Source organism: Rhineura floridana, chromosome 9 (genome assembly GCF_030035675.1).
Source record: "Rhineura floridana isolate rRhiFlo1 chromosome 9, rRhiFlo1.hap2, whole genome shotgun sequence".
NCBI lineage: Eukaryota > Metazoa > Chordata > Lepidosauria > Squamata > Rhineuridae > Rhineura > Rhineura floridana.
The window spans coordinates 84,873,896-84,886,654 of NC_084488.1; the positions used below are offsets into that span (position 1 = coordinate 84,873,896).

At 39.4% G+C, this 12,759-nt stretch overlaps 1 protein-coding gene across 2 annotated transcripts in view; it reads left to right on the top strand.

The window, feature by feature from the left end:
- Positions 1–12,759, top strand: part of PRSS12 (serine protease 12) — a 102,904-nt gene that overhangs the window by 42,078 nt on the left and 48,067 nt on the right. For both annotated transcript variants that reach the window (XM_061585274.1, XM_061585273.1), the window contains exons 5-7: positions 2,028–2,206; positions 3,502–3,643; positions 4,130–4,326. In XM_061585274.1, coding sequence (XP_061441258.1) covers positions 2,028–2,206; positions 3,502–3,643; positions 4,130–4,326 — 518 coding nt within the window. The remainder of the gene's footprint in view (positions 1–2,027; positions 2,207–3,501; positions 3,644–4,129; positions 4,327–12,759) is intronic.

Consider the following 12,759-nt stretch of genomic DNA (forward strand, 5'->3'; position numbering starts at 1 on the left):
ACTGCCCCCCCCTTCTGCCCTGACTGGCAGGGCTATGGATATGGTGCTTCCCCCAGGTTAGGATTGTTCTGCCTGTGTTTTATTCAAACTTAATTACTATTTGTGCTGTTCCCCAAATGTGTTTGATATCCTGCTCTCCATTTGGAACAAGGCCTTATGCTGAGACCAGTAATCTAACGCAGTATTATGTATACTGACTGGCAGCAGCTCTTCAGGGTTTCAGACGAGAGTCTTTCGAGCCGTGCTGGAGGTTTAGGGATTGAACCTCAGACCTTTTATTTTATTTATTTATTTATTATTTAATTAGTATCCCGCCCTTCCTCCCAGCAGGAGCCCAGGGCGGCAAACAAAGTGCTAAAAACACTTTAAAACATCATAAAAACAGATCTTAAAATACATTAAAACAAAACAGTATTAAAAACTTTTGCATACAAAGCATGAGCTGCAGCCCTTCCCAAGCACATGCCTGATTAATCTGCACTCCTTTCTTCCTCTAGTCCCCACTCTACTTTTCTCCCCACTCTTACTTTTGTAGTCTCAGATCACTGGGCCCAAAGCAGATAGGAACTCTTATCTTCATTCAACCCTTTCACCAAACCTAGTAAGGGTTGTAGGTAGTTCATACTTTATGGAAATCTCTGGAATCCGATTCTATTAATACTGCTTTGAACACACTTTTTATGAGTGTTGAAAAGTGGGATATAAATACGAAATGAATTTAATGGGGAAACAGTGCTATTCCTTAAGCAACTAACTCCCCCAAAAGCAAATCCTCTCCTTTCAGTCCCCAAGAATGGTTCTTGATAACTTTTGGCACCAATGGAGCTCTCCCAATGCAAATAGAACTTTGGCAGTGCAATTTTCATTGGGACCACAGCAGGGGTCCCTCTTTCTATATGATGCAGTCCTGATAGTTATCACTCCCCACAAATGTGCATATTCAGTGTGTCTTTGCATTTAACTTCATGTTTAGTTTGGCTGGTGAGGTGTATTTTACTTGGTGGTTCACAAATAGTGCAGCCTTGACATAAAGGGTTATTTCCTTGATGACAAAAGAAAAGTCCTACCCAAAAATGTATTGGGGAAACAATCTAATATATCTGCTTTAAATTGTAAGAAACAAGAGCTATTCTTCCAAAAAACAGCACCCCTTCTACTTATATTAATTTTTCTTAGGAAATTACCTTGAGGTTTTTAAAACTGTATTATTTATATGTTGTTACAACAGGAAATAAATTCTTTTGTGCTGAATTCTTCAGTTTATCTCTTGTTTTGCCTGTCCTGGTCCCTTAATCTAGCCCATGCTCTTGAATCTGCCAATCCCCCTGAGTTTACAATATTCACTTCTGATAACCTCAACCTGTTTTAGGCTGTGTGAGACGGAGACAGCCAGATGTTTTATAAACAGATTGTAAAACTGCAGCATATTTTTATGAGTCACACAGGACGTTAAGATAGAAGTTTTGGGGAAAGTAATCTAAAAAGAAACCATGGTATACAAATCGCTGTTTCAGACTGGATTTCTCAACTATAGATGTCATAAACAAAGGTCTGGAATTTTGTATACAAAATGGGTTTTGCTTTGTATCCTATATCCCCAGCTTGCTTTACACATGGCCATGTTTTTCCTGCCTCTTTTTGGTATGTTTCTTTCTCTATGTTGCTTTTTGTGTCTTATTAGCTGTTTGTTTCAGTTGTATATTTGTTTTAAATACCAAAATAGTTTTATTTGTGTTCTCTGTACAATTGGCTAAACTACAGAAGAACATGGGTGGGCCACATTTTTATTTCTGATCCATTCTAATTTCCTGATTAAAATATACACACTTAATGGGCTATGCAAAATCTGTCAAAGGTTCTTTTAAGAAATCAGGATCTTAAATAATGATTCTGTACACCTACTTGAATCAATATCACTTTGGACTGTGGCATTTGTACCAGCCAATACAGATAATTTTAGTATCTAATTTAGAGACACTTTCTGACTATTTGCCACCATTTATTCTCTTTTTGCTATGTTTCAACAGGGGGATTGCCAAGGCATGGAGCCAGGCTTATTTTGGAGAAGGCTCAGGCCCTGTGCTGCTGGATGAAGTGCGGTGTACAGGAAATGAGCTGTCTATAGAACAGTGTCTGAAGAGTTCCTGGCAAGAACACAACTGTGGCCACAAAGAAGATGCAGGAGTTTCTTGCACACCTCTAGCAGGTAGACAGCACTGGAGCTAGATTGCTGATGTGTTAGAAGTTTATAGGATACAGTTTATGAAAACTGACTGTGTCTTTTGTTGTACTGCAGGAACATAGTAGGGTAAAACCTACTAAGGTGTGTAAGAATGCCATCCCTATGCATGTCACTTGTGCACATAAGGCTGCTCATATATTAAAGACTACATCCTATCTTAGACACAACAAGCAAGCACAGAAGGAGGAAATGAATGATAGTTACCTGTGATTGGCTTTAGTTTCGTGCCACATACACAGCAATCAGAAACACACATTTGCTCTCATGAAATGTGTGAAGTGGTGGGTGCAGGCAGATAGGTTATGTGGAGTTGGGACAGAAAGGGAACTGGGCTAGATTAACAAATATATATCTATGCTGAACCATGTCATAGGGCAGTACATTTCTCAAAAATCACACGTTCGTCTCCCATGCAGACAGGTACTTGACATATGTATAATTAATTGACCATTCACTAGCTTTCATTGAGCACATTTTATCCTCACCCTGAAAATCTTCCACAGCACAGACAGGTTTCTTTATGTTAGCTTTGAATGTTCTTTGTGGTGGTTTTGCTATCAGTGTTCTGAATTCTCCTACAGGGTTACTTACTATAGGTGGATTGTCCCTGCATTGTGAACTATTGAGAATGGTAAAGGATCCCAGGGAGCAGAGTTTCTACAAAAAGAAGCACTCTGCTAATTGTTCTGCAATAGGCTCCAGTTTTCTCTGCTTCTGTTCTATGTCTTAGTTAATCAAATTATAGATCTTCAGTGTGAGCTGATATAGAGAAGAGTGGATACTTGTGTGGGCGAGATGTTAGTAAAGTAGTTTCTAGACAGAAAGGAATGAAATGAAAGAGTTTTTCATATACATAGCATTTTCTTTTTTCTCCATAAACTTTTGTCCAGTATAGATTGTGAGCCTCTGGGTCTAGAAACTGTGCCTTTTACATTTCTGTAGCAGTCATGCTAAAGAAATGCTAAGGTAAAGCTGATTACAAATAAAACAAGTACTAATAAAAATAAAAATGGGTGATAATACTAATGTAACTCTAGCTATATGATTTAAGGTTTGTTTAAATTGCTGAACAATGAAGTTGTATAAGAGCAACAATGTAAAATGTGCAGGTATTAGGGCCCTCTCTCCTATTTCTTTTAAAATATTGCACATAACTAGTACCTATCCTTTGAACTGATCCATTGCATTTTATAGCACAGCTTTCCCCCCCTGAAGTTATCTCTTAAGCGGTACTGACTTTTATTTTTTTAATGCTATAGATGGTGCCATCAGACTAGCAGGCGGCAAAGTCAGTCATGAGGGACGTCTGCAAGTGCTTTACAAAGGACAGTGGGGCACAATCTGTGATGACGGGTGGACTGAACTTAACACACACGTGGTTTGTCAGCAACTGGGGTTTAAGTAAGGTCCATTTATGTGAGGATGCTAATTACTTTGCAGAGCATTGATGATAATTCTCTGTAAAATGCTGCTATATATTGTGCAGAATTTCACAAGTGCCTAATTCACTTCATAGTGAAATCCTCATCAGGAGCATATTTGTGAACAGCACAAGTTTCCTGAAAAAAAGTCAACTAGGGTTGGGAAAAATTGATTAATTTTTTTAATGGATTATTAATAGATTAATAATCTTAGCATATTTTTGCAGTGCTTTGCCATGGGTAAGCAAACAGCACTGGGTTCTAGGATTGTATACTCCATTCCACAACACTATCCTTAGTGGTGTGTGTATTCTAAAGCTTTATATGCTGCTTTAAGAAAGAACCCAGGAATGTTGTTGCTGACTTAATGCTTTTGTTACATGAAATATTATTTCTATTTTTTATATTGACCTTGAGTATTATACCTCACTCACAACAAAGCACTAATCTACTTATGTGTAAACAGGAATGGGAAAAGTGTCTCAGAAGGCTACCTAGTAGAGAACACTGGACCCATCTGGCTGGATGATGTCAGCTGCTCAGGAAAGGAATCTGCAATCCTCCAATGTTCAAAGAGAGAATGGGGAAAGCATGATTGCAGCCACCAAGAGGATATCAGGATAAGTTGCTATCGAGATAGTGACAGCCACAGAGTCTCACTGGGTAAGCCTCTCTTTGTAGATGCCAGACTGGATCCAAAAAACCAAGGGAGCCCAAAAGTGCTTTGGATTTGTGGTTCTTGAGCATAAGCCCATCATGCCACATGACAGAGCTCTTCTGAAACTGAGGGGATTTTAAAAGCCACTTCTGATAAGGCATGGGGATCTGTTGTTCAAAGGGAAAAAAGTCTGAACTTTTGCTGGGCATGCTGAAGCCTGTGAGTTCTGCCTGAAGTAGCTCTTTGGAGTAGCTTCTTTGGAGCCAGGCCACATTCTAGCTTCATATGGATAAAGAACAAGGTGAACCAGAAGGGACTGCTGAGTTGCAGCCTACTTGCCAGCGATACACTGATCTGGTAGGCTTTGGGGGCTGTGATGTATGTGCAAAAGCCCCCACTTTCAAGGTCTTTCCCATTCTTTTCAGTGGAGGGCAATGCATATTGTTCCTTTTTCAGAGTAAATGGGCCCAGGTACAGGACTGCGGACATGTTTCTTTGTTGTTTTAGTCTCTGTGAGACTGACAGTTCTTCATGTGATTACACATAGCAGTATACAATATGCTGTTGAAGAGCATATGCTATATTAATTCATATACAGAGCTAAACAAATTATGAATGTGTGCTTAGGTTGTTTTATTCGCCACCTGACCTCAGTGACATATTCCCTTTTCTTTAGCATGTTTCAAACTGAAATGAGCATGTGTTGGTCATGCTGTATCATAGCCCAGAGAACGTAAAATGAAATATATCAGCTGTAGATCTAAGCATTATTATCCTGAAAACTATTTGACTTAATCTATGGAAGGTACAAAGCACCTTTCAATAGATAAACTGATTTGCTACCAATTTAAAAAGCTGGAATCTGTTAAATTTAGAAAGAAAAGGAGGAAGAGAGCCACAACAGCAGTATAAAGCAATTTACAGTGCCTAGTACAGGATCAGACTAATTTAATGTAAATAGACAAAAAATAAAATAGATTAAAGGAAAGTCTTGTCTGTAATGCAGTTATCACAGGCAATTGCTGCAAGCTTTAATCAACTGAAAACAGGGTGCAATACATTTTATAAACCATAATTATCCAAAATTACTACAACAACGTAAAGAAGAGCTGTAAAGTCTTGTGATATAGAAAATGCCACTCAGCTAACTGACAATAGTTTGAAAAACTTCACTTTATATGTGATTATTTTTTAATGTGGTTACTGTAGGTTTGCTCTTAAGCAGCTAATTTCTGGAATAGGTGAATGTTTGATCTTGCACAGAACCTAGAGTATTTTCTACTGAAGCATATGTGCTATCCTTAGTATGGTAGTAAGGATGAACTGAATTCTCTACCAACCCAAGTTCAGCATCTAAGTAGACATGAGAAGCATCCGGGAGGGAATTGTAGCTATTCAGTAGAGTAGGGATGTGGAATCTTTCTTTCTGTCATGAGTCACATTCCTCCAGGGGTAATTTGCTGCGAGTTGCATGATGGTGATGGGCAGATCCAGATCCATGGAGTTTGCAGAATTGCTGGATTACATCTCTCTCTCTCTCTCTCTCTCTCTCTCTCTCTCTCCCTCTCCCCCCCCCCGTTGCTCCATCCCCCCTCTCTCTGCCACCCCTGTAGTATAGAGCAGAGCATATGGCTGGCATGAAGAAAGTCCCAGACTAAATCACTGGCATCTTCAGTTAAAGTTTATTTGATAGCATGGTTGGGAAAGATCTCTACTGTAGGCCTTGGATGCATGCTGTCAGTCACAGTAGGCAGTACAGGGTTAACAGAGCTTGGAAAAGTTACTTTTTTGAACTACAACTCCCATCAGCCCAATCCAGTGGCCATGCTGTCTGGGGCTGATAGGAGTTGTAGTTCAAAAAAGTAACTTTTCCAAGCTCTATACATCAATATTCTTACTTGGTATAAGATAATTGTATATGTATAGTATAGCTCAAGAGTTAACTGCAGGTTTCTGAAGAATCTTGACTACTTAACCCCCAAGACTGGAAATGATTGGCCTCATTCATTATTCCTCTTCCTGAGTACAAAAGAAATAGGTTTCACCCAGTGTTGGGAAATGACAAACAGAGGCAAAGAACAGCATTTCAGTGAGAAATAAAGTAATGCAAATTAGGCACCTTTGTATGTAATTTATTCAAGGATTGCATCTTGTCTTTCAATGTAGTAAAGAGCTCTGTTAAGCAGTTCTTAGTACCATACCAACAGTGTAACTTGAGGCATACAAATCATGGTGTTTATAAAATTATTGAACTTAAGTTTCATTCCATCCTGCATTTTTTACTGAATGTATTTCCACAGTCCTATTATTACCCTTTACCCTTTTTCTTTCATTGTTATCCTTTTATATCTCTCAATATCCCAAAGCTTTTATTAACTCAACGGTATAATGTAAAAAAGTATTTCTGTGTGGGTGAGACAATGAGAATAAGAACTTCCAAAGCCCAAATAGCAGGAATTCAAATCATAGTGCCCGTTCACATAGATGCTAAGTGAACATCTGGGCTGCTGCGTTCATGATATAATGGAACCTAACCTGAGCTGGAAAGGGTCCATTATGGTTAAATACAGCCAGATGGTTACATTCCCTTTGGATACCTGAAAGCTGTATTAATTTCACAGTTGTGAATGAATTTTCCATGTAGTAACAAGTTGGTTGACAATATAATCTGCTCAGTTTCATAGCTAATATCCTCTGTTGCTGCCCAAGTAATTTGAGTAGAGCCTGAACTGAAATTATATTCTTGGAGACCAAGCACTTCTGGATGATGACAACAATAGGGTGAAAATCTAGACATTTTGGATGTAGTCATAAACCCTGATGCTGTACAGCCTAACCTCCATTAATTTAAAACAGGTTAGGCAAGTTTTCTGTAGAAGAACTCATTTACTGTAACATTTGTTTAATTCAATGATTTACTCTTTTGTTATCTATTGTAATATTTTGGGCTGAACTGAATCTTGATAGCTATATTGTTACTTTCACGTTTTTTGAAATTTATGGAAAAGTCTGACAATGCAGTTGGATGAAGTAAGCATTAAGGCTTAACTCTTGCAAATATTTGTAAGAACGTAAGAACTGCTTTGCTCGATAAGACAGGGAAAAACACTATGCTAAATGTATAGCATGCAGCTACATCTGGATATTTTCTTTAAGTAATTATGGCATATTGGAGACAATTATTATCAGGAGATTTATCCCTTTCTTCCCAGGCACAGTTGGGATGAAAATCCTTCACCTCACACTCACCCCCAAATGTGGCTATGAGGCTTGGAAAAGTTTCAGTTGACGCCAATAGCCTTGTGGGAGGGAGGCTGTTCTCATCCAAATTGCAGCCAAAGAGGGAAGGTATAAACCTTCCATCCCTGCACATTGTGGATTTCATAACAATTGCAATTAGTTAAAGGGAAAACCAAAATGTAGTTGCTTATATGCTATACTTTTAGCATAATGTGTATTTTAGTCCTAGGAGAGCGCCTATCTTGTTCAACAATCTGTTTCTCAAAAATGGCAGCCATCCCTTACATCAGTGGGATTTAATATGTGTAAACTCTGGGTGGGGTTGCTTCCAAATGGCTCATTTTAGTATATTTGTTGCATCCTTTCTTGTGTTGAAGCAGTTGTGTGACCTCTTCACCCTATGGTCAGTTCAGAGCTTTGACCACATTCACTGTACTAAGTCTATGGCCAAGTACTGCTTTCTGTAAACATGGTCAGTGCACTCTGAGTGTAGTTTGAGCTGTGAACTGGGTGTGTAATGATGCAGTATGAGATCAAGTCCGCCTGGATGTACCCAGCCTACATATGATAAAATGTATATAATAAGTTCTAAGAAAACTTATTAAAAGGCAATGATAGCATGTAATGTGTTATGTTTCATTCTGATATGTGAGCAATTGTTAGTTAATTCAGTTTGTTAATGCTCTGTTGTCTATTACACAACAGTTCAAATTACATTTTAATACACATTATTATCAGAAGACCTTGCTGTGACACTGGCTGCTAAAGAAATGTAAGGTTAGAGGAAAATGTATTGATTGCATTTATGAGCTCCTTGAGTAATGATGATCAGCCTTTGGCTGGAAAGGCCTGTGGAGGTTGGCTGTCTGCCACACCGTTCTTTAGAGAAGATTAAATTGAGCCAGTCCTGGTTTTCAATTCCCCCTCACTCAGTAAAGGTTTAGTAGTAATGCTAAAAAGCTCCAAACAGGATGGTGTCCTATCCATATCTATCAGGAAAAAAAGTGCACAACAAAGCAACTGCATTAAATCATAGGGCTGGAAGGGGCCTGATCAGAGCAGTCACAGTGTGCATCTTTTGCTGGGCTCCACCGTTTAGACTGTAGGTAGCTGACTATGTTTGAATGCCCACCTTTGGAAAAAATAACTCCCTGAATGCAGTAGCAGATGGCGGGGTGGGTGACACCACTTACTTGACCTGCCAGCTGAGTTGCTGTTGCATGCCAGGGGACAGAGGGTGAGGGGTGAGGTGTTGGCAAGATCAGTGTGGCTCAAACATGTCGGCAGGAGCACCAGATTGGCTCTGTTTGCACCATGCCAGCCTCGCCAACACATCGTCCCTCCCCCTCTCTGTCCTATTATGCAGCAGTGACGTGGCCTAAGGGAGTAAGGAATGCAGTGCAGCCCTTCGACACCGTCAGCTACCGTCTGCATGTTAGGGATGGGATCCATTGGCTGGTGTCAGTTTGAAAGCATTCAATTGACCTAACAGGCTGGCATCATTTTGACTTTGTTCTATATCAGCTGGCTGCTGCTTTTATTGATAGATATTTTTTTTTGGGTTGGGAAAAATATTGATATTAATATCAGTACTTTTTAAGAGAAATGTCAATATTTTGAAGAAAATATTGTTAAAAAGAAATATTGATAAATTATGATTCCTACAATCAATGTTTTAGAGGCAGGGTTTTTTTTTAAAAAAAGTCCATTTGCAAAAATAGCTGCAGAAATTTGCTACATTTAAAATCCTATTCTCAGCAACTGAGAATAAGCAAATTAATAGAAAATTTGGTACCAAATCTGAATTGGACAGAATTCTAGGGCATACCTACTGTACATACAAAACTAGAATTTTAAGCCGGAGGTTACAGCTTAAACCTCTGCTTGACCAGAGCTTGGAAGATTACTTTAAAAAAGTAATAAATTACAGTTACAGTTACATGGCCCCAAAAAGTAGTAATTACTGTTACAGTTACAATTGCTCTGAAAGTAACTGATTACTTTTTCTCAAAAGTAATCACTACAGTTGCATTTTAGTTACTTTAAAAAAAATTGCCTACAGGGTGCTGGCCTTGGCTGCTTCACATCTAAGTAGCCTAAAACAACATTAAAAATAAGCACACACACAGAGAGGGTAGTAGAACCAGGGACAAGACGAGCAGGCAGAAAGAGCCACTGAGGGCCAATTTAATCTACACGTGGCATTAATCATATGGTTTGTCCTTGAGTGCACTTTTTTTCTTTCAGAAATAGCCAGCGTGGGGTCTGACATGGATTGAGACCCTGGTGTGGTAGTGGAGGCATTTCGCCCTTTGAACTGCATCACTGCTGCCCCTACAGTTTGCTTGGGGGGAAGCTCCCATTCACCTCAGTGCCAGCACAAAGGCAAAACCAATTTTAGGCTGCATTCATTAGAACTGGAGTTTGCAAGTCATAAGAAATAAACATTCATGTAATGCTGCACTAGTCAGGCCTCAGTTGGAGTATTGCATCCAGTTCTGGGTGCTGATCTAGACAAATTGGAATGGGTTCAGAGGACAACAATGGAGATCATCAGAGGTTTGGAAAACAAGTTCTATGATGAAAGTTTAAGTGAACTGGGTAGGTTTATTCTGGAAAAGGCTTGAGTGGTGGTATATGATGGTAGTCTTCAAGTAACTCCAGGGTTGCCACATAGAAGAGTACAAAGACCTCTGGGTAAGGACTGAATCTAATGGGCTTAAGGTACAGGAGGGTAGATTTTAGTTGAGGGGAAAATGTCCCAAAAAGATAAGAGTGGCTTAACAGTTGGACCATGTACCCAAGGTCAGCTCCCCTCCCCTTCCCTGGAAGTCTTCAAATAAAAGTAGGTCAGCCATCTGTTGGGGACCTTCTCTCTCTGGCTTTTTTGCATCAAGTAGGGGCTGGACTAGATGACCTACAAGTCTCCCCTTCAATTTTGTGAGCCTTAAGTGCTTTGAACACTCAAAGCCACATAATAAATAATTGAGCATTATGACAGGAAATAACCCATTGTCATACCATACACTTTAATATTAATAAAAGAAAGCCCAAACCTGCCTGACATCCTACTTACAACTAGGCCAGGAGGTGGCCCTGGTTGTCAGCTTCCTCCTCCATAATTGCCCATTTGCCCCAGTGGAACTCAGCAAGGGGGAGGATAGGGCCCCAAAAGCCCATCTGCCCTATACTTTTAAGGGGAAGTAATAGCATTTCAAACCGCCATAGCTTCCCCTAAAGATTCCTGGAAAGTGTTGTTTGTTAAGGATGCTGAGAGTTAGGAAACCCCCTGTTCCCCTCTCAGAGCTACACTTTCCAGAGTTCTCTAGGAAGAAGGATTGATTGTTGAACCACTCTGGAAATTGTAATTCTGTGAGGGGAACAGGTATGTTCTAACAACTCTCCAGACTACAGTTCCCAGCATTCTTTGGTGGAAGCCACAACTGTTTGAAAATGGTATAATACTGCTTTAAATGTTTAGTGCAGATAGGGCCTTTGTTGGCTTTGCCTGTCATTTACTCTGGTTCCACCTTCTGTTGGCCTCGTAGCCTTCCATGCTAACAGCCCCAAGATAAAGCAGATGGCAACCCTTTACAAGAACAGTCATTGGTCTCAATACGTAACTTTGCTGAATTTCGCACTGGTTGCTGTGAGAAATTTAGAAGTGCAGGGTCCCTTCATGATAGTCACAGCCACACACCCTCTTACCTTTTTTCTTTTTCTTTTTTTGCTTGTGGGTTGAGAATGAGATCCTCTTCCACAACAGAAAACGCCCCGGGAGTCAATAAGCATGAAAGGGGAGAATGTTAGCTACTGAGAAGACTCTTCTCGACTTCCCAGGAGGATCCCTCCGCCTGTGCGGCTCTGAGACGGGCTCCCGTCTTGGATGAAACTTTTTCAGTTTTAAATCCAGTCAGAAGGGTCTTTTTTGACTGGGGATAATTTCTTCTGGATAAGGAAGAAACGTGAGATTTCCCACACAGCTTTGTTGTGATTGTTGGAGACTGGAATTCGTCAGAATTGTCTGTGAAAGAAGGTCTTCCAGCAGCTCGGACGGAGCGAGGATTTCTAGCTAAGCTCAGCTAAATAAGTGACCCGTTTTTTTTTCTTTAAAGAAAGACGGACTAACAGGCAAGCATTCTCCTGTCTATGCTTTATTATTTTCTTATCTATACAGCTAAAGAGATTTGTCAAAGGAACAGCAATTAAGAAAACCTGGGTGAGCCAAAACTTTCCTTATCTTTTACTCACGGAACTAAGGGGGAAGAAAATAAAAATAGCCTATCTTTTCTTTTATTGCAAAAAGCTGACATGGAAAATAGCATTATAAAGATTTCAATGGATGAGGGGTTTCTGATTGGAAGAGAAAGGAAAAATCTTTTTGATTTATAAGACTTTTGTGTAACACATGTCTGGGACTATTTTTTCTGATCTCCTTTTTTTGACGAATCTGCTCTTTCCTTCTGCTAATTATTTGGACGCTGTGAACTAAAGCTGTTTTTGCACTTCTGGGCATATAAGAGATAAGGGCTGTCTAGAGTGTCACGTCAGTTGGTTTGAAAGATTAACTCCTTTGTAACTGGATAAAGAAATAAACTACTCTTTGCTTGGGACATTGAAAATTGAAGGAGTTTTGTTCCTTTGGCTTTAAGAATGACAATTAAGAAGATCATGGATGTACAAGAAGGGACTTTATCTTTAGACATGTTTCAGAAAATAATGAATGGGATTAAGTCAATAAAACAAGAACTGAGAAATAATAGTCAAGCGTGGAGAATTGAATTTGACGAAATGAGACAGGAGCTGAAAGAAATTCAGGATTCTATGAGAAAGGAGAATAAAGATAGATCTGGAAAACCAAAAAAGGATGAAAGAGAAATTAAAGGCAAGGTTCAAACTATGGAGATTGGATTAAATATGGACATGGAAAAAGATTTGAATTTCCTGGCTGTGATGGATCCTGGAGATAAATATTACGGTTTGGAACTCAGCGCTGTCCCTGAAGGAATTGAAGAGATTGGAGATAAAGATATTATCGGTTCAAAAAAATTCCTGGACTGGAAGGATTTGATGGAACTTGAAATGGAGAAAGTTAACAGATTTAATCCCTGTTTTGTGTCAATGGAAAAATCTTCAAGAGATGTGCTAGTGTATCATGTAAAAAAGAGGAACAGAGATGCGGCTTTGCAACAGTACTT